At 42.7% G+C, this 19,085-nt stretch overlaps 1 protein-coding gene across 8 annotated transcripts in view; it reads right to left on the bottom strand.

Annotated features, from left to right (window-relative positions):
• Window positions 1–144: 144 nt before the first annotated feature.
• Window positions 145–19,085, bottom strand: part of LOC146504364 (uncharacterized) — a 43,324-nt gene continuing 24,383 nt past the window's right edge. The window contains exons 1-27 of one of the 8 annotated variants that reach the window (XM_085130285.1): window positions 16,172–16,364; window positions 15,703–15,786; window positions 15,354–15,465; window positions 14,535–14,745; window positions 13,308–13,472; window positions 13,103–13,213; window positions 12,949–13,029; window positions 12,779–12,883; window positions 9,546–9,599; window positions 8,966–9,096; window positions 8,186–8,716; window positions 7,882–8,013; window positions 7,595–7,790; window positions 5,613–5,690; window positions 5,334–5,468; window positions 4,321–4,464; window positions 4,111–4,194; window positions 3,966–4,034; window positions 3,623–3,882; window positions 3,257–3,433; window positions 2,579–2,735; window positions 2,384–2,491; window positions 1,969–2,071; window positions 910–1,302; window positions 740–812; window positions 520–639; window positions 145–372 (exon numbers count right to left, since the gene is read on the bottom strand). In XM_085130285.1, coding sequence (XP_084986411.1) covers window positions 276–372; window positions 520–639; window positions 740–812; window positions 910–1,302; window positions 1,969–2,071; window positions 2,384–2,491; window positions 2,579–2,735; window positions 3,257–3,433; window positions 3,623–3,882; window positions 3,966–4,034; window positions 4,111–4,194; window positions 4,321–4,464; window positions 5,334–5,468; window positions 5,613–5,690; window positions 7,595–7,790; window positions 7,882–8,013; window positions 8,186–8,716; window positions 8,966–9,096; window positions 9,546–9,599; window positions 12,779–12,883; window positions 12,949–13,029; window positions 13,103–13,213; window positions 13,308–13,472; window positions 14,535–14,745; window positions 15,354–15,465; window positions 15,703–15,781 — 3,906 coding nt within the window. In that variant the 5' untranslated portion in view covers window positions 15,782–15,786; window positions 16,172–16,364 and the 3' untranslated portion in view covers window positions 145–275. The other 7 variants (XM_085130282.1, XM_085130284.1, XM_085130283.1 and 4 more) reach the window with 7 other exon arrangements.

Below are 19,085 nucleotides of genomic sequence, written 5' to 3'. Positions count from 1 at the left end.
ATAAAAATAAAAGTAGTTTCTAGTGTTGGAGGATAAAAGTCCTCAGCCCTCTCAGATATGTAACCTCCCTGAATGAACAGCCATGTCCTCTAGAGTGATCTCTTCCTCTGGGAAGAGCAGAGGAGGCTGAACGATCCCTGAAAATTTTCTGAACTGACATATTTAATTTTAAAAGAAGAAGAAGGAATGTAAACATCACGATGCAGACCTGTCACAGTCAGTAATACAAAGTCCTCGGTAACAGTCTCGGTAGAGGGAGGCCGTGCATCATGTTGTCAGTAATGATAGACTCTGATCTGATTGTTGTCATCCAGGCCCAGCTGGACCACCCCGCTCTTTGAGGAGAGAGCCTGATAGCGGGTGAACAGCGGTCTGAAGGGTGGAGTTAAAGATGGCAGGTACAACTCAAGGTGAACTTTAGACTAGAGATGTTTGCAAAGTGAAAATTTTAAAAAGGACGTTATATGAAATCAAGGAGAACTAGAGGATGGACCATGTGTTAGAGTGATGGAAGGATACATGCTGGTGTCTTTCTTGCGCATTTCCAGCCACCTCTTGTTGCCGTCTATCAGTCCCTGCAGCCTTTGGCTGTCCATCTCAGCTGATCTCGGTGTGGAGTGAAGCCCTCGGCTGTGTTCACTGAGACACACACAGGAGTTACCGTAAGTACACTTAAAACAGCGTTTGTGTGGAATCTGCTACACAGGCTTGATTAAAGGCGTATTGTAGGTTGCAGTACTTCAGAGGAGTGTATGATGAGTAAGCCGTGGAGGGTCTTGTTGTGCTGGAACCAAGCAGGGCAACAGCTGCTCCTGGACAAGAGAACAATGACACAATTTATACAACTTTGTTTTGTTTATTTCCCCCAACGAGTGCTGTTGTTGGTGCACCACTAATCCAACAACATACCAGGGAATATCTGGCTCCAGCGGCTGTTGAGGGTGTCCCTGGATGCCCTCAGCTCACTGCTGATGGGCGTGCTGAAGAGTGGGGAGGCTGCAGAGCCGCTCTGAGTCGGCCAGCTCCACGGTGGCTCTGAGGGCCTCTCCAGAGGAGGAGGCGGGGCTAAGGAGCTGGTTCCCAGGTTGTACGTCTGAGCACTGATAGGAGCTGATGAGGAGGAGGTAGGAGCTAGAGTGGAGTGAGGATGAGACAGAGGTGGAGGAAAAGCTGCGTAAGGTGTGGTGCTCTGCTGCTGGGTCAGCGAACCCAAGGCACCCAGGACGGTGTTGAGCTGGCCTGAGATCTGCTGCAGTGACTCTGCTAATTCCTGGACTTTGGCTGGAACGGTGGGAATATAACCTGAAGAGAGAGGGAGGAGGAGAGTGTAGATTAGCAGAGGTAAGAGAAAATACAACAGGTGAGTTCTTCAAACTGTTAGGAGCGGCTCTCTGGGGACGCACTAGAGCCAAAATGATTGTCTATTAACAGCTGATTTGTGAAGTTTATATACAGAAACATTGGCTCTGACACACAAATCAAAGGGCCACTAATAGTCCCCAATCATAAATCAAAGTATGGTATAGGTTACCTTAGATCTGCTAATTCAGTATACTTTGAAAGGGGCTTTACTCTCAGCCCATAGCTACAGGGGAACATGTTACTTCCATCCATCTTCTTTTGCTTAGCAAGGGCTTGTTTGTGGGGGCAGCAGCTAAAGTACAGCTGTAGGAGTCCAGGAGGAATCACAGTCAGATGCCCAAACCAGAAGCAAGAAAAATAAAGCGCACTGACAAAATCTGTCTTTTTACACCTTTGCAGGGTGCGTTGTTGATAACTTTGACTTTATTGAGGCTGTGTAACACTGACACATATTCCAGGAGCGCTGACACTCAGTCTGAACACTCACTGTTAAAGGCGAATGCTGAACCCCAAGCGGTGATCAGGCAGAGCCCACATGTTGGATTTAGACTGAAATTTGAAAATCCTGTTCATTGTCTGGGGAGCGTACTGGCGAGCATGCATTACCTGCCCCATATGGCGGTTCCACGGTGCTGCTGAAGTCTGACTCACTCACATCAAAGGTTACCTTCCTTCCTCCGGCGAGCCGAGACAAATCCTCAAACAGCAGCTACGTGGAAAAAGCACCAGGGCGTTACAGTCATCACGACACTCCATTAAAAGTGTGAATTCCCTTCTGCTACACCTTAAATCCAATCCAGGTTATATTTCCAATCCACTGAGACACATTTCATCCTTGCATATAAAGTGTGTTGAGTGGCAGAAATGTACCATGCAGCTAAATGTTCTGCTTATTTTTATAGCTTTTCATCAATTTTACTTGGTCAATATAACCTTCTACACTGATTACACAAACTCATTCTAAGTGTGACTTTAAATAAGCTCACAGAAGAGCACAAATACATGCCGATGACCTCCTGACCTCTTTGGCTATAGAGTTCTCTAGCTGCAGAAGCTGCTCCTCTTTCCTCCGCAGGAGACTGTTTCCTCTTTGAACCGTCCGCTCCAGCTCCGCCACACTGTTGGCCTCCTGACAAAGGGAGGGGAAATTCGCATCTTGTTAAAAAAAATTAAAAAAAAATCAGATTGAGGTTTAACACGTGAGGCTCCCCCTTACCTGCTCAAGGTTTCTCATCGTCTCTTCGGTCGCTCTTCCCTGAGCGGGGTGGGCCTGCAGGGCCACCTGCCTCTCCATCAGCCGGCTGCTCTCTCTCTGCAGGAAGAGTTTGGTCTTCTGGATGGAAGCGCCATGTGAGGAGATGTACCGCCGGAATCTGGACACGTAGAGGTGTGGGGATGGGAAGTGTTGAAGGTAGACACGCACCAAAAACTCAAATGTTTTGATATTTCTATCATACAAACATTAGAACTAGAAACATGCACGCTTCAAAACAATGAAATGAAGAGTTTTAATCAGTACAACATCAAGTCACTTAAACTTCTGGTATTGGTCTTATTAGTTAAGTAGCAGAGGGGGTTGTTACAGTAGTCAGTTTTAGCTGATTTAGTACTGATGACATAAACAACAAGTGCATAAGAGTGGTAACAATGAAAAAAAAAAACCAAATCTGTAATGTCAGATCTGGGAGGAGCTCTGCTTTCACAGCATCTGTCATCTTATTAGGAGTATTCTACCTCAAAGGTTTTTCAATTTTTAGGATTCTGCTATTTTTTTAGATTGACAAAATGATAAGAACAAAATGCTGGAAAGTACCAAACCATAAAAAAAACCCTAATCTTGAAGAATTTATAACTGTTTATTCTGTGATCGGTACTGTGTGTGTGCTCCCCTTACTCATCCATGCTGCTGTTGCTGTCAGGTACAGGGCAAAGAGGCGGCTCCTCCAGGTCATCTACGTGTAGTGATGTGTCTCCTCTGTCAGTGGAGGCCGTCGTCGCCTTCTCTGCCTTCTTCTTTCTGTCCTGCTCTTGTTCCGGGGACGTGCTCGCCCCTTCACCTCGTTCCAGCTCACTGAGAAAACAACAGCAGACTTTTCACATGGAAACATATTTAAAGCCGTTTTAAAAGCTAAACAAATACAAAACAAGACAATTCTACATATGCAAGGCGACAGTCATTCTGTCATTTAATACTGAGGCAAATCTATGAGTACTAATCAGAGCTTTTATTTTGAAAGCTATTAGTGTAGGAAGCCTCTACCTGACTCTGTGGCTGAGGCGGTCACATCTTTCCTGCAGCAATGCCACCTTGGTCTCCAGGTGCTCCTTGTCCTCCCTGGCTCTCCTGCTCTCTTCCCTGGCTCGGTCCAACTCCTCCCTGAGCCTCTCCTCCTTCTCCTTGGCCTCACTCCTCTCCTCCCTGGCTCTGTTGATGAGTTCTCTGGCTTGGGCTTTCTCTTCTCTCATCCTCTCCAGCTCTTCTCTCAGCAGGTCTCTTTCCTGGATCAGCTGAGGTAAGGCCTGACGGAGGAAAAAAGGAAAGTTGGCAGATCGCAAAGCAAGTGAATAAAATCTGTTCATTAGGAGAGAGCATGGCTTCACACCTCTATCTGTCGGTCCACTTCCTGCTCCTCTTCTCCAAGCAGCTTCTTCCTCCTCTTCAGATCGGCTGCCTGATAGGAGACAGAAATTGATTAGTCCATGTGGTTCAGATACCTGTTAACAGAGCACATATTGTTTAAAACAGACCTTGGTCTGCAGCATGGCCTCCTGGCTCTTCAGCTCTTTGGCTCTCAGCTCCAGCTGATCCCCCAAATCCTGCAGCTCTGACTGCTACACAAAGAGATAAGATGACTTCATTTTAGAAAAGACTAACCTTTACCCTTCCTTGGCACAGCTTAGCAAATATTATATAAACTCCACCTCAGAGTTAGCATTCGTGTGTCTGTCCTGACTTACCTTGCGTGAGTGTGCCAGCTCAGTCTTTTGTATCTGTGCATCCAGCTGTAAGCGGAGCTTCTCCAGCTGGACAGCGAGTGAGGCCTGCAATCGCTCTCTGTCCTCCTGCAGAGTGGACAGCAAGCGTTCCCTCTGAGCCGTCTCCTAGGACACAGACACGATGACGTGACTGATAATAAGTATCCTGCTTGTTTATAAAAAAAGCCTTGAGGCAAAAGCTTGTGATACTAGTCCACTGTTTAAAATTAAACACAAACGTGACACCGTGTGAGAAAAGCTATTCTTTACTTTAAAGTCCAAAGCATGTGTAGTGTTGTTTTAACAGCTCAGTCTCTCTTTTCCTAGATTCAGACCTGTTATACGCATTTCCAGATTGTTTTTTTCACAGCCTCTCCTAGAGTAAGTTATTTAGCTCCTCTTAAAGTTCTCCCTGACTGAATCTGACCGACTCCTCTTAAACAGATGGAAACAGCAGGTGAGTCAGTCTTCTATGCCTGAGCTGGCCAGATTAGGGAAATCTGCACTTACTAATATCATTTGGAGCCAAGAGTAGAAATAAACTGCCTCTTTAGAGCACTCTGAAATGCTGATATGCCAATCAGACTGATTAGCTATTTGCTGACATATCAAAAATATCATTTATGACATTTATGTACAAAGAAAGGAGAAACATCCTTCAACCATGTTATGAATGTTGATGTTGCATACTTTGTCCACCAGAGGGCACTCTGCAACTTTCTTTTTGGCAAAAAGCTTGGTTGGAAACAGATGTTAGGAGCAGAGTCGGGTCGAGCATAAACAAATCATTCACTATCTTATTAAGCACTTATAAATAACGATATGTGGAAATCTGGTTATGTTTGGTGAATATCGGCTGAAAAACACTTTTTTAAATCGGTATCGGTCTTAAAAATATCAGCCAGGCTCTAGTCTGAAGATCATTTCTTGCTCGAAAGTTGGACTATATGTTTATAAGAATCTACAGTACAACTAAATCTGAAATGCCCCCTGACCTCGTCTAGATATTTCTCTCTTATGCTGTTGAACGACCAGCTGCTCTTATGCAGCTGGTCGTTCCTCAGCTGCTCCAGCTTCCTCTCGTGATCCCGCTGCACTTCCTCTCGCACTTCCTGGAGCACATCGGTCAGCTGGGCAGCGGTGCAGAAAAGGAAGAAGGAAATTTTTTTAAAAAGAAGTTATGACCCATTCTAATGCTACTAGTGCTTCACGCCCTTTAAGCTCATATTCACAGAGATGATGATTCAATGCTGTATAAAAATGTGTCCTCTAACCTCGCGGTGGTACTCGGCCAGTTGCAGCTCAAGCCGCGGACTCATCATCAGCTCCCTCCTCCTCTCTGTGCTTCTGACCTTTATACACACAAAAAAGTGCAAACACAGACAGATCATTAATCCTTGTTTGTTGTGTTTGTGTACTATCAAAGCAAACCCATGGATCGGTTGGTTTTAATGTTTACATTAGTATATCACACTACCACTGGCCACAAAGATCATTTGGCAGTTTAAACTGAGACCATTTAGATCCTGGCAATGTCTGTCTTTACAAAAACTAAAAAACAAAGCTACAACTGTATGGTGACGCAGACACTTTAGGACTTTAGTTCAAGAACATAAAATATGTTGGTATGTTAGTACCACTGTGATCAAGAATTCTTGCCGTGAGTGACAAGTCTAACTAGAAATGGAGTTACAAGGACTAGGTCACAGCAAAACTGACTTCTGGAGTCCTCTCGCTACACAAGACAACAAACATCCAGGTTTAACCTGCCAGCATCTAGTGTGAGTCAGTGGTTTGTTTTTCAGTCCAGATTGCTTCATAACAAGGACAATATTTGACTATTTACTGAACCCAACTTTAATCTTGATTTCTCCCATGAAAGCAGCTACAATACATTTGCTTCCTTCAGAACGTGTATGATCACTTTTCTATAAATCGCAATAACAACCTTAATAAATCAAGATAGGAAAAAAAACTTTCACCTATCAGGGGCGGATCTAGAGAAAGTTTCGTAGGGTGGCATCAGGGTGGCATGGAAATCAAATGGGATGGCAAAATCTAAGCCTTTTTTGAAACACATATGCAGGTGTTACATACGGTTAAAATGATTTAAATGCAGTAAGTACTCACATGTTTCATATAAATATAGTCTATAACTTAATTATTTTCTGTAGCTCACATAATTAAACTTTTCAGTTACATAACACGTGAATTTTGACTTTATGTACTGTATAGCCTGTATAATAAATAAATACATATAAAAATATAGTTTTTTAATCAGAAGTCTGGATTTAGTGGCCTGTCATTAAAATTTAAAAACTGATGTATACTTTGAAGTCCAAACTTTCAACACAGGCTGAAATAGAGACTCAGCGTGGCTCCAGCTTGTTGCTATGTCAGCTTAATCACATGCCGGTCCTGCAATTTGGAGGTGCAGCACACACAGTGTTAAGAACAGTCACCTTCATTCCACCTTCAAAGTGTTAATGTTATCTTATCTTAATAAACAACACCGTCATATGCAAAACTAGGGTGGCACTAGAGGTGGCAAGAGATCATTTTAGGGTGGCACATGCAACCCCATGCCACCCCTCTAGATCCGCCCCTGTCACCTGTGACACAACAGCCCCGGGTTTGAGTTCCCTCACCTGTAATAAATTATCCCCCACATGGAGACAAGATTAATCACAATATAAAAGCAAATGTGTACTTTATTTCAGACGGGTATATGACACACAGTTACACAGTTAGTTTAATAGGATTCTATTAAAGGGATACCTTCTCATAACTACATACAGGATGTGGCCTCTATAATTATTAAAGCAGCTATCAAAATATAGCCCCCACAGTAAGAAAAAACTCTCACCTCATGCGTTACATGTCACATTTTATTCTAAAAGTTCGAGCATTGCTGCTCAGCAGTCCAGTCTTCTTTCTCTTACTTGCTTCATAATATGTTAAATGTTTCAGGATGGTGAAAGGTTAGCATTGTTACTGCAGCATGAAGCCATGCTGCAGTAACAGATGCAATATGCGGTTTAGCATTGTCTTGCTGAAATATGAAAGGCCTTCCCTGAATCTGGAGCATGTGGTGCTCTAAAACCTGCCATTTCCATTCCATCACAGATGCAGGATTTTGAGTGCTAGTAATAAGTTGGATGGTCCCCCTCCTCTTTAGTCCAGTGAACACTGTGATTCATCTGACCTAAATATCCCTATAAAGACAAGCTGTCTGAGGATAATCATCAACAGTTACCTCCTGTTTCAGAGAGTCCAGTTTCTCCTCCCTCTCTCTCTGGAGCCTCTTCTTCTCCATCTCCAGCTCTTCTTCTATCTCCGCCTTCAGTCGCTCGATGTCCCGTGTCTTCTGGGCCTCCAGTCTTTCCCGCGCTGCAGTTTGCTCTTCCTCTAGAGTGACACGTACCTCCTTTAACAGGACTTCACTCTCTTCCCTGCACACGACGCAGATCTTAATGTTAATACAGGGATTGTGTTTTTTCACTTCTTTAGGGGCGATTGTGCTGATGTGTGTTAAGCGTTGACCTGAGTTTGTGTTGCTGCTGCTCCCTCTCCCTCTTCGTAGACTCTCTGAGCTCCTCCAACATTCTGTCAGACTCCTCGTTCAGCCTGGTCTCCTCCTCTCTCCTTCTAGACAGGAGGTGCTGCCGTAAAGCCCTGAGGGAGACGCATGTAAATTCAGAAGCATTTGTGTATGTAGTTACAACAAAAAAAAAACAATTCGCGGATTCACACCTCATGAAATAATAACAATAAAGAGCAGGAAGTAAACAACACAATACAAAAACAAATTTAAAGGTGCTGTCTTTGAGTTTGACCTCCTACCAACCTCAGTCTTTCCTCAGTCTCCCCCCTCAGTTTCTCCTCCTCCTCCTCTTCTCTTTTCAGCTCTTCCCCGAGGAGACGAATCCTCTCTTCTTTTTCCTTAGCTATGCGCTCCTTCTCCTCCTCTATCTCTCGGTCAACTTTCCTGCTTTCCCTCTCCATCTCCTCTCTTTCCTTCTTACTCCTCTCCTCTCTCTCTAGCCTCTTCCTCTCCTCTTCTTTCTCACTCTCTTTCTTCTCCCCGTCTTTCCGGCTTTTTCCTCTCGGCTCTTCTTCCAAAGCCCTCTCTTGTTTTTTTAAAGAGCGTTTAACACCATCAGCTTGGATGCTCGAAAACCGTGCCTGTCGGCCCCTGGAAGTTTCAGGCCTCTCAAGTCCCAGAGGTACGCCGAGGCCCTGGGCCGTTTGCCTGGGGGTGACAGCCTGGTCTGAATGCGAGGAGATGGAGGGTGACGGTGAAAGGCTGGACTGGTGAAGGACAAGCCGGTCAACTTTATGCACTGGGGATGTGTCTCTGTCTTTGGCCAGCACATGGCTAAAATAAAAGAATGAGAGCAAAAGAGTTAAAAGGTGTTGTATTTGTTCATCATAATTCTATGAACAGGCAAGATGGGCATAAGTCTAAAGCTTTCTTTATAAACAGTAAATGTGGTAAAATGTAAGATGTTTCTTTACTAAAAAAACAAAATACACCGAGTGCTAAGTGCAACTTCTTAAGAGGATAAAGTCACATAAAATCAACAAAGCAGATATTTTTGAGGACCAATATGTAAACCAAAGGCACCTCTTGCTGCCCTCTCCTCCTTTCCTTTCCCACTTTTCTCCTTTCTCCTCTTCCTTCTCCTCTGTGTCAGTTTTTTCCAGCGGACTGACAGCATCAGACAGATCGTTGATGTCCAGAGCCTTCTGCGACAGCTGAAAGACAGAGTTTGAAATCTAAAAATCATTTATCAGATGTGTCGCAGCTGCAAATTTTTGCTTTTTTTTTTTTTTTTTTACACTGGAAGAATAAAAAGAGATTTATGCAGTTAAATGAAAGGGAAGCTTTTTGGATTTTGAAATTCTAACCCAGAAAAAGAGATTTATTTTCTGAACCCTTTTAGACCATTATAACTTGTCCAAGCCTGCCTATCAGTGGAACACCACAAGAAAAAAAAGTGTCATTGTCCTCACATAGCCTGTTATTAAAATAAATAAAATGTAACACCTCATAAAGGCTTTTAAGAGGCTTTTAAGATGAAATGAGTCGGCTTTTTAGGACCGTGCCATATTTAGTCTTGGGGGATTTTGGGGGGGTTTGTTTTGGCTTTTTGAGTCATAGGCTGGCACAGTAGGTTGAATGATAAATGAGTTAGGGTGCATACCTTGTTATCTATGGAGGACGACGCCTCCTCAATGTTCTTACTGGCTTCAGAATTCTGCAATAGTACAGACAGTGATCATGTAACGTTCTCGCTGATAACCTATGTCTAAACAACTGAACTGCCCACAAGCAGCACTGGACATCCAAGCATGCTGTCTCTACCAAAGCCACAGAAAGACACTAAGGGTGATTCCAAGCTACAGCCTACATGCAAACACAACCAAGGCCAGACTGCAGGCAGGCACACTGCAAAATCATTGTGCAACTGAAGCAAGCACACTCTGCAGGTGAAGGGCAAGGTTGTGGGATATGACAGTTCTGTCTGAACAGAAAACTCAAACCAGCAACCTAAGGTCAGGTCAGCTTAATAAGTCTGCACTGTCAATGGGAAAATGCTCCAATCCAATCCTCAGGGGCTCAGATAGATTGACCTTTTGCCCGATTTATCATTCAATGTGTGAATGAAGACTTCCAGGCAGGAAGTCGCAGGGCAAGTAGCAGCCCCTAAGGCAGTGGAGTTGAAGCCTGAGAGCTACATGCACCTGCTTGCAAAAATCAAGCAAGACTAAGACTGAGAGGCAAAATAGCACAACATTGGACCCTACCTCTGCAGGAAGGGAAGAATTTTTTGTCACATTTTTCATCTTCCGATCATTACTGGCTGGTTGGTCATAAGCCCCTTCCTCTTTAAACCTCTCTATAACCTCCTCCTCCTCCTCCTTGCTGTCTGATGCTCTCTGGCCAACTGAGTCATCCACTGGAATGACTCAGTTGGTCATCTCACCTTCATCCACTGGTGAAGGTGAGATGTTCTTGAAACATGGCTACATGCAAAACTGACACATTGTTAGGCAGTCAGCACATAAAAATAAATCCACCAAAGAAGAACATGCATGTCTGCACAAACCAAAGACACAAACATTGTTGTTCTGGGTCTCACATTCAAACACAAGCACAAACACGGGGGATAGTTCGAGCAGGTGTGTTTTATGACTGTGATTTCCTTGTCTCATCACTGAATCAGTACACCTTTACGCTGACAAATCAACAGGAAATTCTGTTATTCTCCCCCAAAACACACCAAAGTTATGATTTTGGGTGCAAGCCTTGATTTGGTGAAAAAAATAAGTCTAAATAAGTTTACTACAGGTAAAGAAGCTAGTGATATAACTGCATTTACACAGTTTTTCTCCTTATTGATCCCTTCAGCATTTAAATCAGCCATGCAGCATGATTCACTAAGGTGCATATAAAAGAAGCAAAGGTGCCTTAAACCGGCATTCCTTATAAATAAATCAGCAGGAGGCGACTCCTCCAGTCATGAAAAGAAATCTAGTTATAGAGACATCTAAGAGAAAATGACCCTTCAGCTCCCTGTGACTTCTGCAAACACTTTCTTAATGAGCTAATAGACTTAATTACTAGTTTAGTCTTACTCAATCCAACATAATGTTCACTTTGTCCCCATTAGAGTCAAGAAAGATGATAGAGCAGGGTAAGGGCACACAGTGTCCCTCGGTTTCTCAGTCAGACTCAGAACTCATGTCCAGTATGAAGACAGAGGCATCACAGCTGGACATTTGGCTAACACAGTGGGTTATGTAATTATTACTGGGTCCATTTTAACCTCACATGGCACCAATAGTTGTTGCTAGGGAAATGCTGCACAAGAGCACGGAGCACATAGCAGAAATGAGACAATTTTCTCAACTTGTGTTAATTTATTTGGCATGTGAGGAAAAACTGGTTTTATTTGAAAGGAAAACTCAACCTCCTGAAACATCCAGCTAAACTAGAAGGGGTCTGACTTCATGAAGCCAAGCGTGGCCTTATAAACTTGTTTTTTCACATAAGCATAACTTGCATCAAAAAAATCTTTCATCAAATCTTAAATGAAATCCTCAAATTTTGTATTTTTTTCAGAACCACAGAGCACATCACTGTTCTACTAGACTACTTTTGCTAGCCGAACATTTTACAGAATATTCGTTTAACTCAGTCGGATGAGCAGGCGACCATATGCTGTGCGGCTGAGAGCCGGCGGCCTGGGTTCAAGTCCGTAACGTGGCCCTCCGCTCTCCTGTCAGTCTTCACTTTACCTATCCAATAAAGCCATAAAAAAAGAAACTGTTGCACAATCCTTAGGGAAAGGCTATAAAGTATCTGTCACTGTCCAAAAACCTATGGACCCTTCTCTAACCTCTCCTTGGTCTACTCTTCCACATTTGCTTAGGGGATAAAAACTACACACATATTAGGTCTGTCAGACTTCAAGCAACAAAGATGCGCCCGCGATCTCAACTTTGAAAGCCAACAGTGCTGCTTTTGGTGATTGTGTTTTTCAATATAGAAATAAAGTGTGTCACAAATTTGTGCATCATTAGTAAGTAAATTGCATTTTATCCCTCAACACTTTTTTAAAATTTAATTTGCCCTGATTAACAAACCTGGCCGTGTTTGTATTATATACATTTCAGAAAAAAAACAATTTATATGACTTATTAAATTACATGATATAAATACAACTGTTCAGTGGTGATGGTAAGGAATTATGCTGTGAATGATATACTTAAATAAATAAATTCATGAATGAGTTTTGATGGCGATGGCCCATGCTCTTGCTGTTTAGAGAGCAAAGCAGTAACAGTGGCAGTAGGAGGACAGAAGGACAAAGAGGAAGACACAGTAACAGCCGTGCCCGTAGGACAGATCCCAGCAGCACAGCAGCTGCAGGGACACACATGGGTCACAGTGCAAAGGTGAAAGGTTTAAAGGTCAAAGAGACACAAGAGAAGCAGAAATATATGGTTTAGAGACCACAGTTAGACGAGACAACAAGAAAAGTGCCTTTTTGTAATCATAAAAACACTAATATAGCACCAATACCCATTAATAACACTTCTAGTTAAACAGGCACTGAAAATACAGCAGTGTTTGTGTATTTTCTAAATCTCTCAGACTGCAGTTTTACCAGAGGAAAGGTACCCGAGACCCCCATTCTTCACAAACATATTCTGATCTTTGTACAAAATCTCTGGTTTAACAAACAGAAACACAACAATCATTATAATACCTCGAATGTGCCGCACATTAAACAACACACCACAGCCGTTCAAAGACACACACACACACACACACACACACAGGTGAAGAGGGCAGAAGTGGCAGAGAGGTTTTACTTGTTGACAGCGAGAAAGAGAGAAATGATGCGTGGACTCTGTTATGTGCTTTTACTTGTTGTGACTGCGGTTCAGGGCTGTGGTCACCAGACAGGCCCAAATCCTGCAACTCAGGCTCCGTCCTCTCCTCAGCTGGTGCTGCGCAAGTGGCATCACTTTCCTGCTGTAAACATTTACACAGCAAACTTTATCACAGAGTAGTAAAAAGCTAGTAATCCTGTCTACCTCATACTTTAGGCTTCTTCCGAGGGCATCCAGATCCAGGTGAAGATTCTTCAATAGTCTGTCTAAATCATGAGGACTTGGCTGGAAAGAACAGTCGCTGGTTACAGAAGGACGTGAAGTGTATTTCCTGGGAGCTATAGGAAGCTAAACCAACCTCGTTTTCTGAGATTTTGTCATCATCACTGTCAAAATCGGGAAAAGTAAATGACACTCTCTCTTCCTGTCGGCTGCCGAGTATTCTGGTTGCTCCACTGGTTCGAGGAGCCTGAAAAAGAATGAATGGAAGTAAAAGATTCAGATGGGATAAAAAGCGAGAAGCACGCCATTTCATCCATAACGTAGCATGATGGTTCTTTTACCTGTAGGGGTTTCTTGAGGGGTTCCAACCCCCCGGAGCTGCCGAGAGACCCCCGCAGAGCAGGGGCAGATCCAGGGAGAGCGCTTTGGCTGGGGGCATCTAGACCTCGCAGGGGAGCCAGGCTGGTAAGCGAAGATTGCAGAGGTCCCAGAGACGAACTGAGGGCCTATAGGAGAAGAGACGCAGTCGGTGATGTGAGCTCTCGCTTTTCAACAAATCCTTTTTTAGGAATGCATCGTGTTCTCTGACATGGAAGTCTAGTTTTAATATTGCAGTAGAAAGAAAATGTATTTGGGCTCTTTAGATGTTTATATTTTAATAACGTAATACCACTAATTAGACATTTCCACAACTCATTCTGCAGCAGTCCAAAATTCCAGCCTGTGACATAAAGAACTCTCTCAGTCACAGGGAGAACACAGAGTTCTGCAGCAGATGGCCCGGACCCCAAGAGAGCCCTGATTACAACACGGAGTCAGTGGGGATTATGCAAAAGCAGATGCAGAAGACACTGAGGCAGCATAACACTATATAAAAACATTGATAAAGTGTCCACAATGTTAGAAACTGATTTTGCAAAGTGTGCATAAAAGGACCTTGGCGGGCTAAATCTGAGCATTTTTAAGGGCTAATTGAAAAAACAACAACAACAACAACAACACTGACAACACGACGGTGGAGCAGTGGTTAATCTCACAGCAGGAAGGTGTTGGGTTCAAGTCCACCATCTGGCCGGGGCCTTTGTCTGTAGGTTAGTTTAGTTGATGATTCTAAGCTGCCCACAGGTGTGAATGTGAGCATGAAGGGTTGTCTGTCACTCTTTGTCAGCCCTGTGACAAACTGGCAACCTGTTCAGGGTGTAGCCCACCTCTTGCCCTATAGCAGAAGGGATTGGCTCCAGCATGGTTAAGTGAAAGAAGCTGGAAGGATGGAGGTTGGAGTTGTGAATTTCAAACTTTAAGAATCAACAGGCTAACCCTCATGAGCTCAGAAAACCTTCCACTAACCCAGTAACAAACAGTAGTTTGTTGTTCGGCTATAGTTTTAGTAGTGAAAATACGAACACACACACACATATACATACATGTTTGTCCCTATAACCACTTAATCAATCTATACACATCTTATTTGCAGTCCATTACACTCTGATGCCATGTTGCTCGATAAGTAAACATAAACGTTTTGTCTAAAACAAGAAGGAAGAAAATAAATCAATAAAACCACTCACCCCAGGAGTTTTGAGTGGTTCCTTCTTCTCCTTCTTTTCTTTCTTCTTTTCCTTGTCTTTCTTGGCTCCTGCGCCCCCAGCTGTGGCTGTGAGCTGAGCTCGCTCACGCTCCTGGGCCACCAGGCGTCGGTAGTGCTCGTCACAGGGGTGATCCCAGGTGGACTGACCCGTGGAGAAGTTGAAGTAGTAGATGTCCCCTGTCACGTCCTGGCTGTGGGTAAGGAGAAAGGAAACGGGAGTCATTCACTGTTCTGTTCAGTCTTGAGTCACCCCACATTTCTTTATAATTTTACTTTGAAGGCATCAGACATTCTTGAAATGATTTAAAATGGTCTTGTGCAACAACACCATTAACACCGATCTTACCAAACTGAAGGGATGAACCAGTGTGGACAACTAAAGCAAACCTGTTGTAGGAGGACAAGCTGGTGGTGATGGATGGATCATATAACCCCACCGCCTACATTTTTATGTCCATTAAGCATTACAAATGATTATTATGCTATAACTGTCTTAATAATTATTTAGGTTTAGTTAATACATTCAGTTAAAAACCATAGAATCCATTCTTACAGTTAACACCACTCATTGAGGACATCATAATGAAGCTAAATTATACAAAACACATGAGCCAAAAATTAGAAGGATGGCTATGTTAATCTATTACGTTAATCTATCATCTATCTACAAGTAATAATAACTGCTTTGTAAGCCATGTGTTGCTGGGTTAGAGGCATTATTTTGTCAATAGCTCTGACGTCTCCCTGGAGAATTTACGTGAAAAGGGACTTATATCTCTGGTGCTTGAGGTCCACTTACCAAGGCTTCCACTCAGGAGGCAAAGGGGCGACAATGCCCTCCCTTGCCAGCCACAGATGCTCGGGCTCATTGTTGGGGTCAATGCCAATCTCTCTTGCATACTCTTGGATCTCTGATCAGAAGAAAAGAAGAAGAGCTGAATGCAAAGTATACACCATCATGTAGCATAGTTTTGGAAATCTCCAGAATTTAAGCCATAAAGCACTGCAGCTCTGCATGAGCTCTGTTTATGGAACCTGAATGCAACATGTTCCGGACTAATATTAGTTCAGTGTTTAGGTGTGGATAAACACAAGCCACAGTGCAGTTTAAATCTCATCAACTGTGCTGTTAAATGATGCTGGGGTACCTTGTTCAGAGGGTATATAATTCTCATCGTATTCCTCTTCGAGGATCAGCTGGTCTCCTACTAGAGCAGCTGCAGTCATGGTTACTGCAGAGACAAAACATAATTCACGCACATATTATAAAACAATGGCGACACCGTTTGCGTCAACATCTCTTTTGAAAACGGCAGGTTTTACGTTCTCGTTTAGCTAAAGGGGTAAAATTTACACATTAGCTAACTTTTGTCGCATATTTGTTGTACACTGACTAACAATGTTTAGCATGGGGAAAAGGGCTTCTTGGCTAAAGCCACAGTCAGCATACCATCAACATATAATCCTTGCTGAGGACAGCAATTAGGTTCGGGGAGTAGAAGGAGCGAAATAAATCTAATTAATCTAACGTTAGCATCTCAGCTAATTTCAACGTTAGCGTAACGTTAGCTCAGGAAGCTAAGTAGTTGGAAAGCAGATTAGAGCCGAGCCGTTTACCTTCCCAACTTTAAATTAACCTCTGTGGAAGCAACGCTTATCTGTCAGTTCTTTGACGGCGGCATTGTGCACAAAAGATGCGAACGTTACACTCCTAACAACATCTCCAAGGACGCTTCCTTCGTTTCCTGTTGACGATGGAGACGTTTGAATCTGACTGGCTGAGCCACTCGAGGCGTTCAATGTACTCGGAAACTCAGCAATTGTCAGTATATCCAGTTTATGTATATTACAGTACATGGTGAAATTAGACTTTAACAGAGGTGTTAACGGTGTCATTACTGTCATTTATTTTAATTTACGCATATAGACTCAAAATAAAAATAAAATGTCTGAAATATATGAATAAAATCTGTTCATATGATACGACAACGTTAATATGAACGGTATGGTTCCCAAAATGGTTTTGAGACTTGCTATGATGTATCTCTTGGAGACTGGTACTGGCAAAAACACACGAAGCCGAGCTATAGGTGATAGAGTTGAGGATACTCACTGACCATAATGGATCAGATCAGAAATATATCAGAGGGACGGCTCAGGTTGAGCATTTTGGAAAAACAGTTACAGAACCAAAGCTATGAAGGTTTTGATATGTGCAGAGGAATGCCAGTGGATTTATTAGAGTTTTCAGGCAGAGGAAAAAGAGGAAGACCACAGAGATGATTGACGGGTGTAGATAAAGAGGACACAGAGAGAGGATTGATACAAAAAGGGAGAATGGAGGGATAGACTGAGAAAGAGGCAGATGAACCACTGTGGTGACCACTAAAGGGACCAGCCAAAAGAAGAAGAAGACGAAGAAGCAGATTCTGTACTATGTATGTTTCCATGTGTACAATATTTTGCAGTGCACCTGAAAGCACCAATAGTTGACAAGCTTCAACCTGCCCTTACTTTATTTTCCAAGGGTTTGGGGGTGTAGGTGTGTGTTGGAGGGAACAAACCTTTAAAGGGGCTCCAAGCTGAAACTTCCTAGCTCTACATTTTATTAGTAATTCTTACACCGGGATGACTACCACATCCATCCTCCTCTCGCTCATTCCTCTTGTGTATTGTAGGAGTAAACTAGGACTGAAATAGCTATGTTATCCAGTTATGTGATATTACCTTTGAAGAGAAAGATCTTTATGTAAGATAGATTTTCTACCATATCTGTGGTGAAGTTTAAAAATCTATTCTAAATCCCCAAGTTCCCTTTTTTAACATGTCCCTTTTTAGGTCGAAGGTCACAAGGCAGCAGTTGGATCTGTTGTTGGCTCTCACACACTGGATGTGAAACCCTTTCTCTGTTTTGGAAATCACATGGAAATAATAAAACTACTCTCCCCCTGCTAATGAACAGAGCTCCATCGTTAACATTAATGTCACAAAACAAAGACAATCCCCCCAAAAAAGAAATCAGGTGGCAAGAAAGAAACTCCCAACCTTTTAGCACTTCATTGTGACAACTGATTCAAAGAGCTGCTCATTGTCAAACATGTGCTAAAACTGCTTTAATGGGAGCCAGTTTATTTTTACAGCAGGGCAAGGCGATGGGGTTTGCAGGCGTTATTGTAGGGGGAGTTAAGTGTGAGGATCCTGTGGTTGTGTCAAATGGCACTTTTTGTCCTCTGAGCTTCTCACTCACTCCATCAAAGAGGCGTTGCCAAATGAAGCTTTTTTACAGATCCAGAGCCAGGATGTGATATCAGATGCTTGACACCTATCCCATTCAGCCCTTTGTTGACTGTTGTTTACAATAAAGTAGCTCCCGCAATATTTATTTATTTTTTACACTGTTACCAAGTAACATTTGCACAGAGGATTATAGGATTGTAAGCTTCAGAAATATCCTAGCATAATGACCTAGAGTCTTAACCACAAGAGGGCAGAGGAGAGAGAGTACACAGCAATGTCCAGACCCCTTTCTGATAAACAGCAGCTGTATTAATACACTGAAAGGACTAAATTATTCTAAATCTTTGGCTCAACACGGTGCCAATTTATCTGAAACTTCCATGATCACCTCAACACCCACGCACATGTTCACTTCTTATGCGAGGCTGCGATGCCATGTAGGTATTGAAAAAAATAAAATAAAAAAGCAATGAAGGTCGAGTGCATTTACACCAGGTAAGCGGAGCCAGTAAAAGTCGAGACGTCCAGATCATCACCAAACTCTTTGCTTTCACTTTTCCATGAATTTAAAGAGCCACATGTTCCTTTTCAAGTTTCAAGTTTCAAGTTTTATTGTCATATGCAAGTTAGCACAGGGTCAACATTGCAATGAAATGTGTTTGACGAGCAGCAGTCACTCAGCAGCATGATACAGTACAGAAAATATAATAAAATATAATAAAATATAATAAAATAAAATATAAAAATATAAAAATAGTAAGGAGCTAAATATTAGAGAGACATGGTAAAAGAGAAAAGATGACTAAATATATATGTATCTATAAATATAAATATATGTACACTAGTGATTAAATAAGAAAATCTTGAAAAGAAATATGACGGGAGGGCAGATGGGATATTGCACAGGAATGAGCAGCAGAAAATTACAGTATTGCACTTTAAATATAAATATCAATGACAATAAAGTGAAGTGACCAGTGCAGATTAAACAGAGTACTTGTGAAGCTACAGGGTAGCTTCTGAGTGCTGTGTTGTGTGTGTTTAAGTGTTGTGGTTGAGGTGTCGTACGGCTTGGAGGTAAAAACTGTTTTTAAGTCTTGTAGTCCGAGCAGACAGACTCCTGTAACGTCTGCCAGATGGTAACAAGGAGAACAGCTGATGTGCTGGGTGGCTGTGGTCCTTGATGATGCTGTGTGCTTTACGGAGGCATCGCTGGAGGTAAATGTCCTGAATGGCAGGAAGCCTCGTGCCAGTGATGTGCTCTGCTGCCTTCACCACCCTCTGTAGTGCTTTA

Source organism: Neolamprologus multifasciatus, chromosome 14, assembly GCF_963576455.1.
Source record: "Neolamprologus multifasciatus chromosome 14, fNeoMul1.2, whole genome shotgun sequence".
Taxonomy (NCBI): domain Eukaryota; kingdom Metazoa; phylum Chordata; class Actinopteri; order Cichliformes; family Cichlidae; genus Neolamprologus; species Neolamprologus multifasciatus.
This window is presented reverse-complemented; position numbering and strand designations above follow the sequence as displayed.